The 24552-nt window shown below is 37.2% G+C and overlaps 1 protein-coding gene across 2 annotated transcripts in view; it reads right to left on the bottom strand.

Moving 5' to 3' along the window:
- The window catches only part of PTPN12 (protein tyrosine phosphatase non-receptor type 12), a 90456-nt gene that overhangs the window by 15433 nt on the left and 50471 nt on the right, over positions 1 to 24552 (bottom strand). For both annotated transcript variants that reach the window (XM_068400941.1, XM_068400940.1), the window contains exons 8-12: positions 21413 to 21555; positions 19887 to 19953; positions 19179 to 19256; positions 18981 to 19079; positions 7213 to 7298 (exon numbers count right to left, since the gene is read on the bottom strand). In XM_068400941.1, coding sequence (XP_068257042.1) covers positions 7213 to 7298; positions 18981 to 19079; positions 19179 to 19256; positions 19887 to 19953; positions 21413 to 21555 — 473 coding nt within the window. The remainder of the gene's footprint in view (positions 1 to 7212; positions 7299 to 18980; positions 19080 to 19178; positions 19257 to 19886; positions 19954 to 21412; positions 21556 to 24552) is intronic.

The raw sequence follows: 24552 nt of genomic DNA on the forward strand, positions 1-24552 counted from the left end.
TCCTTGTGACTTTACCAGCACCAAGCTATAGCAATATGGGACGGATAACGAAAATCCTTATACAAGGGATTCCAAACCAAAGAGAACTGTTTGGATTTTCAGTTTATGAACATCCCCACCCACCTAAGTACCGCAAGCTCCCCATCTTCCAAATGATCTTCTACAAATCACTGTACCTGGAAAACCCCAGATCCCCCTGCAGTTCTCCCAGGTGCCTTCTTCCACTCTCTGCCTGTCTGACTCCTGTCACAAAGGGCTGGGCCTCAAATTCCTTCTCTTCCTCCCCAGCCTGCGCTCATATACTGCTATTTTGCTTCACATTAAGATAGGAGGAATACAAAGCATACCCAAACAACTTAATCAAAACTGATCTGAGAACTGTTTTGCCTTTAGACGTTCTTGAAAAATGAATAAGCTTGAGAATAAGTTGTTTGCTTGAATTAGTAAAGATAAGCCAAGGGGGGGGGTTGAAAAGTCAGTCTTGCTCCAACTTAATATGCATTAAGGAGGACAGAAGAATTTCCTTTGGATTTCTCTCCTCTGTTTTTGGCAGGTAGAGAGAGGGACAGAGGGATGGAGGGAGTTCACTTGCATAAACGGTTACATGCCCCCTTTACCAGCCGTGATGCCCATCAGTAATCACCACTAATTCCTCCTACTGAAAATGAGGTTTTTCCCTTACTGACCTCATTTTCCTGACCCAGAGTCATACATGCAATCAGCGAAACTAATTTCTTATCTGGCACAGACATACCATTAAGCATTACAATTAGCTGAAGAAACAAATTAGCATTAAACTAGACATGACAAGATTATAGGCCCATAAGACCAGTCAAAAGTCATGAAGTTCTTCACCGATTACTGTTTAATGAAATCACTCTCCCATTTGATTCACTAGTAAACAGAACCCCACATGTATACAACCAGCCCCCTTCCAGGTATGCGTAGAACTGATAATACAGGAAATACTGCACAAGTCAGCAACCCAAAAGTTGTTCAATCATCTTCCTCGTACACAGCTAAACAGAGCTATTAAAATGTTCCCCGTTATATCTGAAGTTAGATTTCATTCCTTCACTCTTATATGAGAGCTTACAGTGATCAAATGAGAAATTCTCTATCAAAAATCATTCTTTGCCATATTAATATTGAAGAATATCCATCCTCAGAAAATGAGATGCCCAACTGGCATTCTGATGTGATTTTTTTTTAAAAGGAAATAGATGCCACCAAGGATATCCTGTTTTTCTCTGAATATGTAACAATTTTTCCATTTTACTGACATTATTATTATTTCACATGTTCTGCAATGCAAATAATGTTTTTGTTTCTGTTTACAAAGCAGAACTATTAGGATATGTATACTTTTAAGAGGTCTTTCTTTAGCAGCAGCTTTTTCTAAAGCTCTTGCCAGAAAATCTTGGGCATTCTGGGCTGCTGCATAATGCTTTCTTTGGGCACTTCCTCCAACAGCTGTGCTCCATAGACACTTCTCCCTCCAGAGGCAGAAAAGTATCTGAAGATGAACTACTAATATTATTCCAAACAACAGGAGACAGTACAGTAAAAACAGCTTGATTTAAATTACGAGGAAGCTAATAGAAAGCTCATGAAAGAGGATATTGAGACAGAAAAGAGTCAGTGAACCAAAGAATGCCAGACCATTTGAGAAAGAGAAGTAAGCTTTCCCGTATTAGACCTTTAAATTAACCCTGCACAGCTTTTATATATTGCAAAAGCAAGCATTTCTCAAGTACATTTGTAAAATCACACTATGTGATAAAAACCAGAAAGCCTTCTCATAACTCAGGCTTGACAGTGTCTCTTCATACACAACTGCTACCGATTATCTTGTAGTTCCACTACCTCAGCAGTTCCTCATACACAACTGTGTATGGAACTTCCCTCAGTGATCAAGGCAGTTTTTTCAAATGCCTTTATTGCCACATAACCTGAGCAGCTGATGCAGTGCCTTAGTGCCAAAGACCTTAAAATTAATGGCTTCTCAGCTGTCAGAGAAACCATGCATTAGGTAATAATAATTTTGCTTATTGTCATAATAAAAATTAATTATAATTTGTCAAAAAAGCCCTCCCAAAACTTTCCATCAAAAATGTACACATGGAAAAAAAAAAAAAACAAAACCAAAATGAAGCAATGGCAACACTATTTTTGCTTTTTTTGCAATATATTTAAAATTTTCAGAATGTTTTAATATCTAAGCCATTCTAGCCTTAATGGAAAAGAGCTATATTATTAAAACAAGGCACCATGGGTTCAGAATTAAATGAAACTTGGCCTGTGTTCAAAAGAAAAAAAAAAAACAATCTTAAGTAATCCATGGTTATTCTACGCAGCATACTGTAGGGTTTTATTTTCAAATAAAGAGAGTGATGCCAAGGTCATGGAATGCAGCTGCTATGATCAACCAAAACCAGATACCAAGCTGTACATCCTCCCTCACAATTAAAATAGGAAAATTAAGCTCAATGTAACCAGGCTGAAGCTAGACAACCACATTATTCTACTTAAGCATTAAATCACTGCCATCCACACGGAAGAAAAGCTGCAGTTCAGCGAAGCTGTCACAAACTACACTACAGATTTTTTTTAAAAGTATAAGGAATGAATAAAAATAACCAACTGTGAATTTTTCATGTAAAATTTAGTTACATGAGGCTTTTTGGTTTTTTAATTGTGACATACAAACCAGAGAGTGCTACCTAATGAGTAACACCAATCAATGGTTTTTATCTTAGCTTTGCAGAAGATGCAAAGAGAGGGTTCTGAAGGTCTTGAAATGAGACAGAATTACACACCACCCTTGAAATGTATTTTAATGTCATTAGATTGAAGTCCAAGCATAATGTGAAGAAAAGTTGAATGGCTACAGTATTTTACCTATTCTCCTTCAGACAGTAGCACATAGAAGTTACCTCAGCTTTCCTTTTTGTGAGTTTATGTCTGTTTTTCCATTACTTTCAAACTGCATTTGAACTTTAAAATAAACAACCTCTTTTGCTAAATACTTCAGAATTAATTACTAAACACACAAATATTGCAAGGACTATTCCTCAAAGGTATTAAGACGCTCCCTCTGAATTCTGAAGTACCGATCACTGCTTCTAGATTTTAAGTAAAAGCTCCAATTCCAGTCATGTAAAATCAGGTACAGTCCTAAATTGCAAATTTAAAACTTTCGTTCTTTACAGTCTTATATCTAACAATAAAGTAAAAACTTACTTATGCCCTCTTCCTGCCTTAACCTGAAAATAGTTAAAACATGTCTAACAAAGAATGCTTTCTACCCCACCAAATCCTCCAAAGAAATTTAACATAGATGTAAGTTCAAGGTGACTTTCACAAGAAGTGATCATAAACTGCAAAGCCAAGCAATTTCTAGAGTAAGGTGCTGATGTATGCACTCTTGAGTTCTTGTTTACCTTCATAATCATCAAGGAGTAATATTATTTGAATTTTTTTTTTAATGTTGACATCAAATGCAGGTAGATGTTAACCTAAATGGCTACATTCACATATTGTACAGCAAATATGAATTACATTAAAGCATTACAAGGTGGTAAAAGTCTGGAAGGCAACACAATTCCAGAACCTCTGCAAAACAAGTACAGTTAGATGCTTCATAGTGAGTTAATACAAGTAAACAAAATTCCAATTTAATATTGATTTACTATCAATAGCCTAAAGATACTTGTAACTTCCAAGGAGAGACAGACATAGAAGAAGCCTAGAAAAGTAAAATTAGAAGTTATACTTCGTAGCACTCCTTCCCCAAGACATCCCCAAGCCGAGGCAAGTACTAAAAGGATTAATTATCGCTCCCTGAGTAAGCTTCCAATCTTACATGGCAAAACTCTTTAGTGGCATCTCATCCTTCCTTAGTACAGACATGAGAATTAACTTGCTACTAGCTACACTTTTAAGAGGAATACATCTACAAATTTAAAGATAATAAATACAGAGATTACCCATCCCACGATCCTTCACAAAGAAGAGAAGAGACAGGCGAGAAAGCCACGTTTATGGAAAAACTCGACAATGTACCAAGTGGTTAGCCACTGAAAAGTGCTGTAGAGGAGATGTCACCACCTCATCCAGTAAGCAGCCTCAGGGCTGTCAGAAAACAACGAATGGGAATCATAATCATTACCATCTAAGCAAACATAGCTTGATCTGATAGCAATATGGAAGACAAGCATCCTGAGGTCAAGAGATGGAAACCGATTTTTCTCCTGCTCAGTCAGGACCATCTCAGGCAATTTCACCTGAAACCAAGCTGGCACACAGTACTGTTCAGTGTTAGTCACTGTAGTCCTTTTCGCTTTAGAAAAAAAGCAATTGTTAAAACCTTCCCTTAAAAAAAAAATAGAGGCAAGTTGCTTTACTAATTACACATTCTAGAGCCAGCACAGCATATAAAGACTTGAAAAGCTTTATTCCTTTTAAAAAATACTAACTTTAGCAACTTGTTTGTAACTTCTTCAGAGACAATGCATGTACAACTCAAGTACACATCTGGCTGGCAACCTAAAGATTATACTGAACAAAATATTTAAGCAAATTCCCAGAGAAAATTCTAGATCAAACTAAAACTGTGGGTTAAACTAGGTTATTTCAGAGTACCTATTGAATGCGAACTTATCTGTAAAGGCAATGACTCTTAGACACCACTTGAAAACATTCACTCCAGAAAAGATGTAGACAAATACTTAAAATAGTTGTACCAATACATTTTTAGTCACAGCAATGTAGAGAAAAATAATAGAAGGGACATGAAAAAAAAGTGGTAAGAGAATGTTTTGGGGGAAAAAAGCTACAGATGCAATAAGGAGATGTATCATGTTTAACAGCTTCCTTCTCCATATGGGGATTAAATTAGAACCTTTCACAGATTCTGCTCTCCCATCCTCCCCAGGAAAAGGATGTCAACCTATGCCAGAATATCCACAGTATGCAAAACCTGGCTCCAAGTTCTGACTGAATAAGGCTGCAGATTTGTAAAATTACCTCCCACATCAAGCAAAAACATGCTCATTAGTGGGTATTCTGAGCAGATGTGACTAATAGCAAATAAAGTCTTTCCTTACAAGTGTCTTCCATGAGGGGTGTAATTAATTGTTTTTCAAAAATAATCTCCATTTGAAAAAGACAACAACTCTGCTAAAAGCTTCCATTTATTCACCTCTAAGGAACCAATCTTGCTGCCAACGCTGGCAGATGGGAAAGTATGAGTTTATGGAAGCAGGCCCAAAAAAGACCAGGTTTTATGAGAGATTAAAAGACTTTCACTTAATAAAGCAGGAAGTAAAGAACAATGCAATGCAGATAAGACAGATGTGTGCTAAAACACGAATTATGCATATATGATTATTACATGAATATATAAAAATTATAAAAACCTAGGTACATATAAGATTTTTTCAAGGAACACTAATAAGGAAACTACCTATTGGACAGAAATCATATCTAAGTTCAGTAACTAAGTTTCAAGAAGAGCTTGGAACTCATCATGAACACAGGTTAACAGACTCCTCTGTCATCATCTTTACGTAATGAATACAATCACATTACCATCAATCTAAATAAGGTGAAAATGATATTACCCACATAGCACAAACTGTGCAATTTGTTTGTGAAAAGCCCCAATTCATTTCCATCTCTCTCTTTCAATGTCATATTCTTCTCTAACCTCTGCTTGACATAACAGCTACACTTATTCTTATCCTATTCTATCATTAATGGTTGTTATAATATATTATTTCCAAAGTTATCTTACTGAAAATACCATCCCCAGGGCCACTAAAGAAGTAGAGTGATAGGCCCATTTATGCTAGTTCTCTGATAGCCCCATTAGAATGGGCGTTAGAGTCACATGCAGTATTCCAGATCTGGTCCAAATTACTAGTTGACAGCAAAGTGGAACACTTCCATACCCAGTTTTACACTATGTTTATTCCTGTGACAAGAAGATGATGTTGCAATATTGAACATACACATACACTGCTACCCACTCTGAGTCACCAATTTTCAAATGGCTTTCTATGTCCAATTACATTTTCTACATACATACGCACATATTTAAACTTCCTCCTTTATCAAACCTAGAATATTTTAGGATCTAAAATTCATTTTATTGTATAATCACTGCTCTCATCTTGCTAGCCCCTCAAAAATGGGCTCTCTTTGCAAAATAATTTGTACCCTGCCAAATGCAGTACTGGGGTTAATTCTCATCTTCTACCTTTAACCATTAGAGTATCAAATGAATAGGAATTCCCACTACTGACCTGACCTTGCACTACTCCAGTTTGATTAAATTTTAAAGCAGTAAAACTACTTTCCTTATATGACTAAAAGTTATGCAATAATATTAGCTAGCTCATGGTTTCTTACATCATTCTACAACTTTAGGAAACCCAAGTGCTTACCTTAAATGTCTCTTTAACCACAGGCAATGTAGCACAGGCAAGATCACCTGCCAAAGGTCCCTATAAACCTTCCAGAAACTAGCCAGGGAACTTATGCACTTACTTCAGGAGAGTTGCTTCCTTCAGGAAAGTTGCTTCTTTAGCTAACACTCAGGTTGGGTACCCATTTTAGGCAGACGAATTTGGTAGTTCAGATTTACTTCTGGCTTCCTTAAAGTCAAGTTTATGTGCTAGAGCTAGAGAGAATTTTCTTTCTCCTCTCTTGAATGAAAGGATTGATGAGGTCAATTCTTCCTCTCAATAAGAAAAGCATTTTGTTGGCATACGCTAGTCAATAGCAATACTTGTCACGGAGGTAACATTTTCTTGAAAAAATTTATATTTTTCATTATGTTTTTGCCTCCAAAAATGAGAGTGCAGTCATTGTTTGAGCCTATTTTCAAGTATGTTTTGCTACTATCACCTAGCAGAATTAGAGCACAAGTAGATCTAACTTATCTGACTACTAAAAGGGTATGTTTGTCTACTCACATGTAAACATTGCAAGACTGGTATTTTCAAACACAGACTTTGCAAAGATATTAAAGCTTATATTTACAGAGCCAATTACAAGACTTCTATTTGTGTTATGTATATTTCTATTTATAGGTAGAAAAAATTGCATCTTAAAAGTCTTTATAGTATCAGTAGTTTCATTCCACTTTTTATTTATGAAGCATGTTAATCTGTCAGCTTAAAATAGTATATTAACATAGTTAACTACCTGCGGGTCCGTGGAGGCTTTGGTGGAGGAGAATCCTGTTTCTCAGCATCTGAAGAACTGACAGCATTCTCTGTATTATTTTCATCCTGATTAAAAGAAAAAGTTTTCATTCATGGCTGTAAAGCTGATACACACAATACTTAAACTTTAAAGTCCAAAGATCCATAATGATACTTGAAAAATAACATATAACAATATACATATTTTTGGCTATCATATAGCGATCACTTTCAAAATTACATACAGATTAAATTCTACTCTAAATTCACAATACTATTTTATATTTTGTGTATCCAACTTCAAACTTTTCTGCCTAAACTTTTTATTTCGCATGTAATTGTATAAGCCACTAGAGAAAATTCTCAAAACGCTAATCTTGCAGGTTAGTAGTGAGCAAGCTCCCTTATGCCCTCCAAATTATTCATATTGAAAAGCATTTATTTTCCAGTCCGTCTAATTATTTTCACTTGTACAATCAGTCCATTGAAGATAAGACTAATCTACAGTGCAGTAAGAAAATGAGAATTTCAGCTATTGTAAATTGACAAGTGGATAAGATTTAATGCATTGTTCTGAAACACTTTCAAAACATCTGTTTGCGTACAATGAAGTTTAACTGACTCACCAAAGCATGAAGATATTTATTTCATTTTAGAAGGATCATAAGTGTAAGAGATACATTTTATATGTGTATATATTTATCCATACACATTTATATGTATATACATGTGAAATATTGTTGTGGATTAACCCCAGTAGGCAGCTAAGCACCACAAAGCCGCTCACTCACTTCTCCCCCTGCCCCAGGATGGGGTAAGAGGAAAGGAAGAGTGACGGCAAGAAAACTTGTGGGTCAAGATAAAATTGTTTAATAAGCAAAAGAGAAGTGGGAGAAGAGAGAAAGAAAACAAACAAAACAAGTGATGCAAAAGCAATCACTCACCACCTCCCACAGGTAGACCTATGCCCAGCCCAGTTCCTGAGCAAAAGATGGCTAACCTCATAAATTCTTCTCTTTTCCCTCTACATTGCTGAGCATGATGTTATATGGTATTATGGAATATCCCTCTGGTTAGTTTGGGTCATCTGCCTGGTTGTGTCCCCTCCCAACCTCTTGCGTACCCCCCAGTCTATTCACTGGGACGGCAGAGAAAGAAAGTGAGGCAGTGTTGATACTGAGCAAACATTGTTCAGCAATAGCTGGAACATTAGTGTGTCATCAGCTTTGTTTTGGTCACAAATGTAAAATACAGCACCCCAAGAGTAGCTATGAAGAATATTAACTCCAATCCAGCCAGACTCAGTACAAATATGTATAACAATAAAAACAGAACATGAAAGAGTCTAAAGCTGATATACCATTTCCACACACATGCCACAGCCAAAGATCCAACAAAACCAAGCAAGACCTTAGTGTTATCTTGAGTTCAATATGTATTTTACCAAAAGGCTTTTCTTGCAGTTTTCTTTTGAAATGCAATTTTTTAAAAGAACCACAAACATCTCCAATCTGTGTAATATGTTTCAAAGTACAATACCAGGTTCATGCTACAGGTCCTACTATCTGCCAGCCTACCTGTTCAGATTGGGTGACAGAGACTGACCTCCTCTGGTTTTACAGAACAAAAGGGAATTCCCTGTTAATTTCTGCTTCAAATGCAATAGTTGCATTTGAATTTGGTAAGCATTTTCAACTTTGGAAGATAAGCCATAAGTAAGTTATCTCAACAGCTAACTACACCCTCACTTAAATTTAGATTCATTAATTCCATGTTTTTAATTTCCATTACTAGTCTTAAAGCAGTTATCATATTACTGTCTGCTACTGTGAAAAGTCTATTATCAAATTCTACTCCTTAGTGTACTCAGTGAAGCTTTTCCCGTGAAGAAAAAAAAATAAATCTTTTAATCTTTCTTGTTGTTCTTCACTAACCCTCCCATTAACTAGCTGCCTGATACCATATTCCAGAAGTACTCCAGCAGAAATACCCTGTTGTTGCCCTATCAATGGCTTGTGTTAGCCCTTGCAGACAAATTACACAGGGAGTTCATTGTCCTGCTGACCACTGGCTGTAATTATCAAGGGTTTTTTTTGAGTGAGATTCAATTAGCAGATAAAAGCCACTTCCATTTAGATGACCACAACTGAAGCTCTCACTGCAGTCAACCAAGGTTGGTTGGTTTTGAGCCATGAGACCTCATGGAACTATTCAAGCGACCACCCAGTAAGCTGGGGACGAAGGTAACAGATCAATTGTCCCCACTGACCACAGCTGGAGCTTAGACATCTAGATCACAGGCAAAGCCTCCGTTCCAAACCAAATTCTGCATCTCCTTGTTTCCACATCTGAGCCTATACATTTTGCAACATTAAAGCACACTCTTGCTCAACTTGCCAAATAGCCCAGACTTTTTTTGTATTTATGTCACAATACATTGGTTCTTTAAATCTCTGTTACTTCTATTAATAATGATTTTTGTTTTTCCTGGGATAATACATAAAATACTAACAGTCAAATCAGGTCAACTCATCATGTTGTACCTTACTGAACTAGATTATCCATTGGTTGGCTCCCAGAGTGAAGTGCACTGTGAACTAGATTTTAATACATTTAATGTACTGGGTTTTGTACCATTCCAGCTTCTTAATAAACAACATTGGTAGCAAGTCAAACACCATCAGAGATTTATTACATCAGCACTACTTTAACAATCATCCTCAGCAAAAAGTACTGTCATCAAGACATGCTGTCCAAAAAGTCATCGTCCGAAAAAGTAGAATGGCAAAAATGGCTAATGAGATATTAAAAAAAAAAATGCTATGCTTGATCTGTTAACTGAATGCAGGACCTTGTTATTTTATCTAGGCACAAAGGCACCCTTTTAAGCCCTTTGTCAGTTTTCCATGACTTACTGAAAAACATTAAGGCCCCAAAGAACCTTTAAAATCTAGCTGTAAACTACTGCAGACATGCTAATTTTTTTAAAAAAACTCATTTTTTTCTAGTCAATGATGGAAAGAAACATTACCATGGGACAGGGACATCCAACCCCTCTACCACCCTCCTCTTAAATATGCAGAAAAGCCATTTCCAGCTTCTTGGCATCAGGTAATGGGTGACTGTACAGACCGTTTTGTCCTTAACATACATGAAGAAAATGAATTCTATTGCCCTTATTCAGGCAGAGAACCACTCTGAAGGTTGGTGCCAAAGATGCTGAGGCTCACAGTATCCAACAGCAGCAATTCAGTTTCCTGCTCAATGGTTGTGTCGTGTTCCTCCCCACTTCCCTGAGTTGTGCAAAGTAAACTCTGAACCTCTCCCATATCGTGACGGATGCACTCAACCCCTTAACCAAACCAGCAGCAGTTTGGTACAGGCTCCAAAGGTGGTAAAGGCCTGAGCCATGGCCAGGCTACAAACTCCCCTGGTTTCAACTGTTCTCTGAAAATCCACAAAGGAGCAGAGTGACACAGTAAGCATCGATGCATATGAGCTTGGATCAATGATCACGCATCAACACATGAATAGCAGGTGGCTTTTCCAAGACTCACTTATCAAGGAACAAAGAAAGGTGTGGATACAAGGAGTCTCATGCATACTTTTTCCATCACATATAATTTGACTACGAGCAAACCACTTTATCCCATAAATACAACAGCCTACATGAGCCTTTTTTGAGCTCTCCTTGCTAGGCAGTGTGGCTGCATGGTGGCGATCTCCCCTTGAGCTGGAACGCTCCTTGGGGTTGCTCCTCAAGGCAGAGAGACCTTTCACCAACATCAGATTTTTGGTAAGCAACCAATAACAGGCATAACCCTGTAGCATAATAACTTTGATTTTGCCTTGGTAACGTTGATTGCATGCTGAACTGATGCTAATGAAACATTACATGATCTTTGCATAAATGATCCTTAAGACACAGACTGTTGACCAAGTCTGGGAGTAAGTCTGGATTCAGCTGCACCTAAACTCTCTGAGAAGGAGCATAGAAAGCAAGGGGGTCCATTCAGAACCTTGTGACTCAAGAGGGTCTTCTTTACCCTTTTCATCTCTGGTCTCTCTGTGAATCATTCTAACTTGAGCATAACTTGATTTTCCTTTGTACGTTCCTTCCATGTAGTAATTAATAGAGTAAACCTTGCCATCCAACTTTGTAAGCTGCACTTTTACAACATCATATTAAAACCACTTCTGCTAACATCTTTGACAGTGGTTCTTTAAGCGATCTAAGTCACCAACTTTGTCAAATTACTATTCTACCTCAATAAAATAATTGCTGCTCCTCTCTTTGAGTGAGGTGCACGCCACTCATTTCCGCAACACATTTGTAGTCATTACTATGGATAGAACTAAATGCATTGATACTGTACTAAAAAGGCTCCCCCTTAATCATAAGTACTAGCAACCAGAGTTAGGAACTAATGCAACTGCATCCTGAGACCAAGGCAGGCTGTTTGCCTTGTTTCAGCACCACAGCACATCCAAGTTTCATAAGGCAGACAGAGATTAGAAAGAGCGAGACTCCACAGGAGTTCTTCCCTGTTACCACTAACTTTGCCATCCTACAACAAATCACAAAAGTTTTCCACTTCAGTTCTGCCAGCACAGAAGTTTTGAGGAACAGATTTCTTATTTATGTGCTCAGTTTTCTAAAAGGTACTGGCAAGGGAAAGGGTGTGCCTGTTGGCTGTGGTGTAGACTAACTTGTCCAAAAAACAAACTAGCAGCTGCATCCCTGTCCTTTCTGTGTTTGTAAAGTGAAGTGTTTGTGAACAGAATGTTTCCTGAGATATGCTCTTCTCCCAGGCAGAAGAAAAAGCCTATTAAAGAAGCTAACATATGTCAAAGTTTTTTTAAACTCTATGTATACAGTAAGAAGCTGTTTCTAGTTGAGACAGGCAGAAGTAGCTGAAGAGGCACTGTCATTTTTGCTACTAGTAATAAAATGTATGGATATACCTTGCAAAAATGTATATAAACTCAAATGCCTGAGGTACATACATAAACACAGAGAGTGTTCAAAAAAATTCCTTAAAAAAAGCAAACAAAAACCAAACAAACAAAAGAAAAACAACAAAAACCACACACACAAAATGGTACTTTAAAATTCAACCCCAGAAGAGAAGTCAGTGGTTACCCCAACTTCATACACTGGGAAGGCTTCAGGCAGATATTATGTGTTCAGAAGCTTTCACTTCTGCATTAGGTTAAAATCAGGATCAGTTCACTGTGTTCTAGGCACACTGAATCAGGAGCAAGAATGTTACAGGAACTATTGTCACCAAAAAAGAGTTTAAGGCTGGAACCAAATGCACTAACCCACGCAGGAAAGAAAATGCTCATATCAACTTTATGCTGCTGCAGCATTTTTAAATAATCATGCGGAGTTACTACTGGAGAAATACTGCTTACTGAACTCTCAGAGCAAGTCTGTTACTCGTTCTCAGTTCTGCGTCATGACAGAGAGTGAACAACCGGTATGTAGAGCACCCTTGAGTGATACCAACTCACAGATTTCCCCTTCTGTCATATATCAAAATAAGTGACTTGGCAAACAGGTAGAACAACTAGCATGGAGCAGAACAGAGGAAGCTCAACTGTAGAAGTGGATGTAGGGTATCTCACAGGGATGACTTCATCCATTGAGAAGAGCAGATGGCAGTATTAAGAAAAAGCCTCCCAGCCTTCCTAATCACAGCTTAGTGGCATCAGTCAACACACTCTTGCTTCTCTAGACAGATGCTGCATTCTCGGGCAGAATACAATTTTTAAAATTATCAGCTTAGAAAAACCAGGACAACATATGTAGTTCACAAAGGCCATCATACAGAATTATTATTTTTTAAAAAATGGATTAACAAACGTGCAATTCAGTCAATTAAATAAGTGTTCAGTGCAGCCGCCTGCTTTCTTAGAGAAGATACCTATCCTGTTGTGGCAGGCTACTCACAATAAGAAAAGAGAAACATTAACAATATGTGGGTAAATGAAAGAATAGAAGCTTTCCCCAGTCTTTGCCTCTATATGCATCAACTGCTGAACAGCTCAAGGGTTCCAAAGTCCTCGTTGATTTGAGGGAGCAGCTACTCAGATCAAGTGAAAATGCTCATAGTTAGGAATTTCTAGGTGTTTTGTTAAGTTACATATATATATATATATATGAAATGTGTGTGTAACTATCTATGAAAGACCACATTAACGAAGACCATAAAGTCAAATACGTAGAAGTGTAGATTAGAATCATAGAATGGTTTGCGTTGGAAGGGACCTTAAAGATCATCTAGTTCCAACCCCCCTGTCACGGGCAGGGACACCTTTCCATTAGACCAGGTTGCTCAAAGCCCCATCCAACCTGGCCTTGAACACTGCCAGGGAGGGGGCAGCCACAGCTTCTCTGGGCAACCTGGTCCAGGGTCTCACCACCCTCACAGTAAAGAATTTCTTCCTAATATCTAATCTAAATCTACCCTCTTTCAGTTTAAAACCATTCCCCCTCATCCTATCACTACATGCCCTTGTAAAAAGTCCCTCTCCAGCTTTCCCTAGTCTACAATAATACTGAGTAACTCATGTTCCTGTGGTAATGCAGAGGAACAAGGAATTCTTCTGGCAGATGCAGTGTCTGCATTCAACTTGCTAAGGTGACCTAAATTGTGCCATCATCTCCAAGGGTGGGTCTTTTCCCCACCTGCTTCCTCCAATGGCTGAATCACCAAACAGAGCTGTCACTAACTTTGAGCAAATAGAGGATCACAGTCTTAGATAGAGATTTCACAGGCATTGCCTACAATTCAAAACCTTTTTCCCAGGAATTGCAAAGCATAATTTTCTTTTGGAACTCACAGTGGAAACATTTAATGTCATTCAGAAACTTTCTGTACTAGTAAAGTACTAGTAAATTTACTGCAAAGACTCTTCCAGAAGTAATCTCATGGTTTCCCTTAAAAGGAATTGAGGCATTCCTTTTGCCCTTATCATAAAGCAGCATGGGAACCACAAAGCATCAGTAGATAAAGAGAAATATTTCAGACTGAAATGATACATGCAAATGATTCAGATTAAACAAACCTTTCCAAGCATAGGCAACAAGATGAATGTCTCTGAAGACATATATGATTTTTTAGAATGCTACAATGGCCAAAAGTCTATTTCCAAGCTGCAAATCAGTGAAGAGAAATCGAATAGCAAAGTCTTTTCACTTAAGAGTTTCCAAACCACTAACGTCTTGAATATCAACATTCTTCTTATGGCAGTCAATTCCTCCACAGCTTCTAAAAGTGCCATCAACCACAGCAACAGAATTCTGTCACTTTTACAGGAAGAAATACAAGAGATACTTGAGAGTACTAGAAATGCCATATTTTGGATAAAGTTTTTATTAATACAAGCTTCTATTAGTGGATCAGGGTAAAACAAGGACTTGGCAGTACTGTAACATGCTTGTTACTGTCAAGAGACAAAATTCAACACAAAATATTTTTAAAGAGATAGTAAACTTTGTTGTTTGTCTTTTAATCAATTTTCCTTTTTCTACATGCAGAACATCCAACTTGACAGAATTACATCTGATTCAGACTTCCCAAGACAACCATGGTTCACTTCAGATCATGGAGATGCTTCTCAAGTAACTCACAAAATATTCTACTGATACAAATCTGGCGGATATCTTATCAGACAATCAAGACTAATCAGCTCACATATGTTTCAAAGCTTCCAAACACAAACCCAAGTGCAATATTTTCACAGCAGTACTAACAAAAGCAATGATGGCGAGAAGCACGCAGTTAATGACTTCAAATACTGTTCAAGAGCTTCAGTGGGAAGGGGGCTGAGTCCAAGACTCAGTTCCAATTTAATTGTTTGATAATTTAAGAGAGTCCTACTACAGAGGGGGAAGGAAAATAGTTCTGATTATCAAATTTAGCACCCAAGTCTTTTCTTACCAGAAAAAAAATTGCTTCTGAGCAGCGATTTTATCTTTGCCCTGAAATTTCGCTACTGTGGGGACTGTTGAAAGTACTCTGTCTAGTACCTGAAGAAAGCTTTTCTTCACATAATTTCATTTACATACTTAGTATTATTTTAAGTACATTTATAGTTCTATACATTCACAATATGTATAACTGTATGGTAAGAGTATACAATTACTAAATTGTACTATCATATGTGCATTTTCTACATGGTTTTGAATCCTTCCATCAAATTCTGATAGAAATTCTAACCCTATTTTAAGTCTATTTTCAAACACGGCATGTGTTTTTTTGTTGACTTTTTAGAGTATAGTTTCCAGCAAGGGCAAAGTTGGCAAGTTCACCGGAACACACGTTCGGGATTGTGTCTGGGCCACTTCCCCATGAATACTGCTACTCGTTGCCAATCAGATTAATTTTTTACTGTGATGTTACTGGCAAACACTACTTACAAAGCTTAGTAACTCAATTCGTTTCAAACACCGCTTGAAATGGGAAAAGCAATTGGACAATAAAACCATGAAACCAACTCTAGAGAATACTCCAACTCTTCAGAATACTATCAAAATATAATAAATGAAAGATGAAAGACATTTTCCTCTTCAGTTCAGTAGTATCTCCTATATAACTAACAGTAATATATCCAAAGTAGGCACATTCTTTTATCTGGAATTGTTTCCACTGAACATAATTAAAACCCTTCACATGTACACGATTCCACAGTTGCTGTAGCATCTGCAGGCAGCATAAGATCTGGGAAGGAACCTTAGGATATTACATTATATTTCATAAGTTATTTGAAAACTTTCTGCATCACAGTTTGTTTCCTTTTAAAAATCAAACAAACATCCTGGGATGTATCTGATTTAAAAAATTAACTAGAACATTTCTGGGGAAAAACAGATGTTATATACAAGAGATGCTACATAACACCCTCGGAGGAAAAAAGGGAGCTTTTTCAGAATAGCAAAACCACTGCCTCAAGTGAGTCTCAAAGTTTTGAGAATCAGGTTAAAGCTACAAGCAGACACTTAACCGGATATGTGAGGTAGAATACTACCTTATAAAACCAAAACAAGCTAAGTCTACACCAGTTAATTCCCTGAAGGCAATTTCCTAACAAACAAACAAATAGTAGCATATTTAAGTATCAAATTTCTAGATACAGGAACTCTTTACCTATGAGACTTTTTTCCTCAACCCCTGTGCAGAAATGTTCAAGCTACAACATGAAGAAGCATCATTTCCTAACACAACAAAAGGCTGCACCTAGTCAGACTGAAAGATTCTTTTTGCCCTGTTTCCAGCAGTCACCAAAAGGAAACTTACAGCGAAGACCAAGGACAGAGCAGGCATGCAGTGATCCTTCCCTAGGATGCTCTCCAACAGTTTGCATCTCTGGAATTTCATAGGTCAGAGGTTCAGCAAATTCACAGAAGAAGATTCCGAGATGATGAGATATTCACCTCAAAGCTACAGGCTTTCAGCTGCAAGGAGCAGTTTCATGTTGCATGAAGAACTATCTCCTTTTATATTAAGTCTGCCAAGTCTCATTGATACCCTTTAGAAAAGGTTAATAGAAATCAGCTTTTCACTGTTACTTGGCCTCTATCATACCTAACTTCAGCTATTTCTTTTCCAGCTCAATCTGGTTGTCCTTTAGATGGAGCCTTCCAACACCTTTGATCCTTGTCCAAATTTTTAATGCTTGAATTCTGTAATAGGCTTTTGAGATAAGCAGACCAGACCTGCAGCCAGTATTCAAGTTGCAAGGTACCACAACACGACATTATGTTCTCTGCTCTTATTAGTTTCCAAATAATTGCTAAAATTCAATTTCCTTTACAACTTATTGGTTATAACCAATATCATATCCAAGCAAAACTCAAAACTCACACTCCATATTCAGAGTTGGACTTTCTCCCAGTCTCACCCCCATGCACATTCTCTACCCATAATCTATTTGCTCGTTTTATTACTCTGTCACTCAAATCTTCTAAGATGTGATACAGACGGCATTTGCCTTTGTTACAGACATAGTATCAGCATACTGTGTTACATCCTTATTCAGATGTTCTAGAATACATGTAAATAATAAGAGACATTTTTGATTCTACGTAAGAGCGCAGACACAGGTCAGATCAAAGTCAAATAATCAGAAGATACAGTAGACTGATCTGCCTATGACTTTATGACCAAAACTCAAGTAATTAGGAATCATTTCTGTACAAAGCTAATAAATCTGCACATTTCAAACCTTATAATGTTCATTCCTCAGAAATAAAATGAAAATTCACAGACCAGCTAGGCTGAATATCAAACAGTCCGCCCTATCCATACTGCGTTTAGCTCATCAGGTTTCTTGTCATGACTAAAGACCTCAGAACTATAGCATAAACTGATGTAAATTCTTAGGAGTTAACAGAAGGGTATATGCCTTTTTTCCAAGAATGAAAAACATTTTAGACTTCCTAGAAAGCACGGTATACAACAGCTAAACCCCTAAAATTAAAGGGATGGTTATTAACAAATGTACATTTTGAATTGTTTCCAGGTATTTCAAAGGGTCCTGAAGATATCACTCATACTCCCTCTAGAGACCTACAGAGCCTACACCAATTTGGTGCTGAAGGAACAGATAAAATAACTGAATAAAAAAAAACACAGTCCAAGGATAAAGGGTGGTACACAGCTCCAGACTGTGGGAGAGAGAAAGAATATATTGATCCAAAAAGCCATTTTTCACATAGTGCCCAGTAGTAGCCAAGAAAACATATCTGAACATAAAAAAGGGGAAAAACCTAGGAATTTAAAGGGGAAGGACAGAAAGACAGAAAAATCCTCAAATACAGCGTACCAATGAAGAAGATTATTTTTCCAAGTTTTTTTTTCCTTTGTTAAAAGAGTAGAATATGAAGCTTCCTGACAAAGGCATTTTTAAGTTATTTTACTTTCCCCCCAATCTGTTCCAGTGCAAAGAGCACTTCAACACAATATGAGAAATTAAGATCATCCATTGCCAGTCCTGCTCAACTATATCAAGCCTGTGTTGGGTCAAGACCAAGGCAGTAGACAACAGCATGTCATATCCAAGTCTCAGCTAAAGAGTCAGATCAATGCTTATTGACTGATTTAAAATTGGGCATAACACCACATTGAGGGGAAGGAAGAAAACTTTGGTGAAGCTTTTCCCTTTCAAGAGTTTAACCTAAACATAGATCAGATAGAATTCATCTATGTAAACATATACGTCTATTTATTTTTATTTATTTATATATGAATATATGTATATGTAGGCTAGAGTTTTATTTTTAACTAGCTCTTTATCATACTGTTTAGCAAGTAATTTGCGGAAGGTCAGGTTTAGACAAAATTTCATTTGCTGCCAATATATCAGATTTGGGGTAAGTACTGCCAATCAAAGCAACAGACCAGGTGCCAACTACTGCCACCTCAACAAGGTAAGGGCACATTTCACAATTTAAATATTGAGTTAGAGTCCTGCATTTCATCCATACTATAATTCTTTCTATTGCTTCCCCCATTGCAATTGCATTTGGTATACGTGGTAAATATTCCTTTAATTATCTGACTCAACTTTTACAACCAAGTCCTCAGTGTGAGTACAGGCTAGCTGCCCCTACTCAGCAAAAACCACTAATAGATCAAACAAGTTCTGTACGTGTCTTAGCACCATTGAACGCTTAACTTCAAAAACGAGACTTTACAGGAAAATCTTGATCACAAGCTAACAGCTACAACTGATTGAAACTCATAAGGGAAAGACACATACCACTCCATCTGCAATCTTCCAGTCTGCACCACTTTCGTATTTTTGCAGTTGCTTTTCAAACAGTTGTGCTATGGCTCGATGGACAAGTTCGTACTGCTCCTATAGTAGGATACCAGACAGAAAGTAGTGCATGAGATCTTTACAAAGAATGATGGTATATTATCATATGATAAAGATTCATTTTAGAACAAACCATACCTTTGTCTGCACTGCAGAATGCCTTTGTGTCCTCATTTCCTGTATTAAATTAAATACATTGAATTCTTCAGGTATTTTCTGAAATACAGAAGGAGTCAATTACATTGACATAACTGTTTGTCAGAACAGCAATACAAAAGCTGTTAGACATCCAAAAGCATGTTTAACTTTTGTAGGTAAAGCCAATCTGTTCTCTCCACATGACAGCTATTCAAAAATTTTTTTTAAAGGCAATTCCTCTCCAGAACTGGTTTTAAACATTTGATTTAGACCAGATGAGAGCATTAAGTATTTTGAAAATGAGACATCCAATGAAAGCATTAATATGACACTGCAACATTAATGATGCTTCATAACCTAAAAACTCCAGAACAAAGTTATCCCTGTATATTTGAAACATCAGGCTTTAGGAGCTGCAAGATTAAGCAGAGGCATTGAAGAAGTTGAATTCAAAAATCACTTTATATTGAAATATACTTGAAAAAATATTTAGAATTATACAGTGACTTTTTTTTAGATAAAAACTTGCTGTCAAAGGAAAGTAAGTTCATACTAAAGCATGAATGCAATGAAACTAAACATCCAACCTGTCAAAAGAGTTCCAGAACGTCTTAAACATTTCACTAGTTTAGAACTTTTGGAAGCTCAATCAATCACTGTTATGAAATGATGGAATGCCACAAAATTTCTTCTTTTAAGATTCCTTACCCCAGCTTTAAGCAAATTCCATGTATAATCTATGGCACAGATGGCTCCTGTTCTTCCACACCCTGCACTATGAGCATAAACAGTTAGGTGTGTTAGAAATTATTTTAATTTGTTAAAAACACACTATAAGCTTTATATTTCCAGAGTCCACGTAAAAAAAATATATCAAAATCTCTCAACTATCATTTTAAGCTCACTCAACCTGACACTATAACGTCTTAGAAATAAAAAAATTAGCAGCGCAAAATGGAGCATTGATGCTTTTAATGCAAGTTTTTTAGAGCCAATTGGAACTGCAATTATGAAAGATGCTTCAATGCTGACAATTTTATTGCCTCTTTTGTCACACTATTCTTAGTTGCCACTGCTTCAACAGTGGGGATTTTGTCCAAGTTTAATGACAGATATGTCAAATGGCAGAACAGAATACGTCTAAAGCCTTCCCACATTTTTCTGATTTAGTATCCTATCTGTATTTTCTGCTTTTTATCCAAAATCTTAAATCTGAAAGTCATAAAAAATTACAGTGAACTATTACATTTATTCTTCCTAATAGCATGAATTTCTTTACTTCACATATAAAGAGTTATAATGCATGCATATTTATTACATTATAATTACACTGTTGTAAAGAACCCACCTTCACAACTGCATTGACATTCAAGAGAAACAGGACAAAGTGAAATGGATTTCAGTGTCCTAAGCAAGCTTTTTATGGTTTTAAACCTCAATTACTTAGAGTGACGAGTTAAAAAACAATGCAGCTAAAGACAGCAGATTTCTATACACTGTAAGAGAATAACCAAGCTCTATAGAGTTAACAAGCCCCAACAATTTAACATTTCCTGGCTCATGAATCTGAATTCAGTTTTTCTGACATATAATACATTAAATTTTGTTGCTTTAAAAAGTATTAAATATCATAGGCAAGAACTTTCCAGATTAAGTCAGAAACTCTCAATTCACCAAAACATTTCCACAGCAGTTGAGTTTCAACAGTCCGTTAGCCCAGTTTCAGGTTACAGATGAAACTGCTGCTCAGAAGCAAAGACTTACCAACTAGAAAATACAGCCTGCTGATTAGAGATCTTTTTTGTCATATTAGAAGACAGACAGAAAAGTTGTTAGACAGTAATGCACCTGCTATGTAGTCTCTCCTATTGAGAATGGAGCTTTCACTTCCATGTCTGATTTGCAATGATCTTCAAAGTCTATTTTGTCCTACTGAGGATTTAAATGTCTTAAGAACCACAAAATGGTTTCCCTTTCAAAGACTAATTCTTTTCTGATTGATATTCTGTCTTAAACTGAAACAGAAGCACAATTTCACTGTGGCATGAGTTTTAAGACAATGAAAACCGTATGATTTTGAGCCAAGTTTTGAGATGAGGAAATATTCCTTTTTAGAAAACTAAAATAAATAAATAAATTGTGATTTACAATCAAACTAGTGCATCTCATACCAAAAGTCTAGATGTCAAAAAAATTAAAATGTACATAAACATAAAAATAAATACAATAGATACCTGCAGTGTATGCAAATCGGTACATCTTCATGTTCCTGGTATTCTCTCATCAAGCTGATCATGTCCAGAATAGAATCAAAAGACGAAGGGACATCATGGTCAGGCCAGTTAACATAATGAAATTGATAGACACTACGAGTCTCCTAAGGGAGAGGGAGGGAGAAAGCTGTTAATACAGATTTGAGGAGTTTGTATGAAATAATTAGTTCTATGAATGTTCACTTTTTGCATGATTAAGTGAGGACAAGCAAAGTCATTTACTGTATTAAAAAAACCCTACAGCTTATACCACTTAGAAAAAGAAAAGGGAAATTCTGAAGTAGTATTTTGAGTGCTGCTAATGCATAGGAGAAAGCACTATGGGACAGTTCACAGAAGCCCCTTTCTATAATATATCGTTTAAAGGACCCACAACATTGCACTGTGTTAAAAGATTCTCTGTCCTTACAGTCTTAAACTTTGAAATGCAGAAAGAAAGGGAAAGACCACCATGAAAGGTTCTTTTTCCAATCGCACTCCAGTAACTTACATCAGAAAAAAATGAGGGGGCTGTTGTTGTTTTGTCACATTACAAAATAAACGCTGTATGTGCATGTGTGCATGCACACAGAAGTAAATTAAGAAAGTGAGAGAAATAATTCAGGACGTATCTAAATATGGATCACACTTGCAACAACAGTAGGTACACTTTTATTCTAGTTAGCTCATGCTACAACAGTACTAGAAACAAGGCAAGAAGCAGGCTTTAGAACAGCCTAATTACTCAGCTACCTGAATCCCTGAAAGACCAAATCCTCTTTATCATCGTTACCCAAACCATCCACAGTACAGCTATTTCTACCGCACCTTTCCATGCTGTTGTCACACCTCTGGATTCTAGTACACCCTCAAAGTAATGTACTAGAGAGGTACATGAATTTTTTGGTCACTGTTACAAGCTAAAAATTTCAAGACCTATGCTATGTCCTGCTTAGTTATTTGAGAAGCAACATAGTGGGCCTCTTGAGCTTCGAAATTTATATTGTCTTCCAACTGAACCAACTTATTTTGATGCTTTACTTTTGCCAGACCTGTGGAAGTGCTGTAGCTAGTAAAAACAAGAGAAAACCCAGCCTACAAAAAGAAATTTTAAAAATCCAACTGATAAGTAAAAACAATGTCATGAGTAAGTAAGAAGAAAAGTTACAGCTGCCTATTAAGGTCCACTGAAAACTTTCACTTAATTACATTTAAAGAGACAAAACCAGTGATTTTTCACATTAGAAGAACTGTCAGGTAAAAAAAAAAATAAAATCTGAATTTACGCTTTTTATATGGAAATTGAAAATGAAAAGGAACCTTCATAGTCCTTTTTTTACTGCCACTTTTTAAGAACGAACTTGGTGGTTTAGCTTAAAACAATCTTCAGGTTTCAGTCAAATTGATTTTCCTCCTAGAAACTAGAATAACTAGGAATATTTATATGAATTTTAAATTCCTTTGCATAGTATTTTGTACAGTACTCCACTGAAAATTTTAGAGAAGTGACAAGACTTTTCATTATTCAAGAAAACCAGAAAGTGAACTTAAAACAATATTACTTTATAGCACAAATACACATTTTCCTCCCTAGTTCAAGTCTACACATTGAATTATTCAAAGTAACACAAAAAGTCTGTAATTCCATTACTAAAATGTGTGCTCACAGAAATCCTGAAGCAAATTTGCAAGGTAAGTCTGAAGAAAGATCATTTTATCAGCTGCATAGGTTGAATATCAACCTATCCTCTCAGTTACATTACTCCTTAAAGGAACGTAAACTTTGGGCTCTTTGCTAAGATCAAACTGTAGCTTTTCGTTACTACTTAGTTTTTATGTAGTACACAGACATCCTATAAAAACTAACTGGAACAGAACTCATGGAAGTCAAGTAGCTAAATATGATTTGCATGTATAGCATGTGCAAGCAAAATATAAATTAGCTACAGTTTCTGAAGTCACCAGTTCTCATAATATTCGGGTATTAAAAGTAACTTATGTTCTGCTTTGGGGTTTTTGATATTTTTTCAGTTCTGTTTTTAAGTGCACTATTTCAAAAAATGTTGCAACCCCCCCGAGTTACTATGCAGTTAATTTCTGCTATCTAAAAAGTTTCATAGCATGGTCAGATACGAGTATTCAGGACACACTAACAGAAACAAACCGATTAAGTTCACGCATCCCACCGCAAGCACCTGGCAAGCTACTGCAGACAAAAATTACCCCCCAAAATTAGCCCCTCATGATTAAACAGTTTCACAACTGTTGTGATATCAGTTGTTGAAATGGAACAAAGCATTGCTAAAGAATCACAGAATCACAGAATGTTAGGGATTGGAAGGGACCTCGAAAGATCATCTAGTCCAATCCCCCTGCCGGAGCAGGATTACCTAGACCGTATCACACAGGAACGCGTCCAGGCGGGTTTTGAATGTCTCCAGAGAAGGAGACTCCACAACCTCTCTGGGCAGCCTGTTCCAGTGTTCGGTCACCCTCACCGTAAAGAAGTTTTTCCTCATATTTACGTGGAACCTCCTGTGTTCCAGCTTGCACCCACTGCCCCTTGTCCTGTCAACGGATGTCACTGAGAAGAGCCTGGCTCCATCCTCATGACACTTGCCCTTTACATATTTATAAACATTAATGAGGTCACCCCTCAGTCTCCTCTTCTCTAAGCTAAAGAGACCCAGCTCCCTCAGCCTCTCCTCATAAGGGAGATGTGCCACTCCCTTAATCATCTTCGTGGCTCTGCGCTGGACTCTCTCTAGCAGTTCCCTGTCCTTCTTGAACTGAGGGGCCCAGAACTGGACACAATATTGCAGATGCGGCCTCACCAGGGCAGAGGAGAGGGGGAGGAGAACCTCTCTTGACCTGCTAACCACACCCCTTCTAATACACCCCAGGATGCCATTGGCCTTCTTGGCCACAAGGGCACACTGCTGGCTCATGGTCATCCTGTTGTCCACTAGGACCCCCACGTCCCTTTCCCCTACGCTGCTCTCCAACAGGTCTGTCCCCAACTTGTACTCATGCATGGGGTTGTTCTTGCCCAGATGCAGGACTCTACACTTGCCCTTGTTATATTTCATTAAATTTCTGCCCGCCCAACTCTCCAGCCTGTC

Source organism: Nyctibius grandis, chromosome 5 (genome assembly GCF_013368605.1).
Source record: "Nyctibius grandis isolate bNycGra1 chromosome 5, bNycGra1.pri, whole genome shotgun sequence".
Classification (NCBI taxonomy): domain Eukaryota; kingdom Metazoa; phylum Chordata; class Aves; order Nyctibiiformes; family Nyctibiidae; genus Nyctibius; species Nyctibius grandis.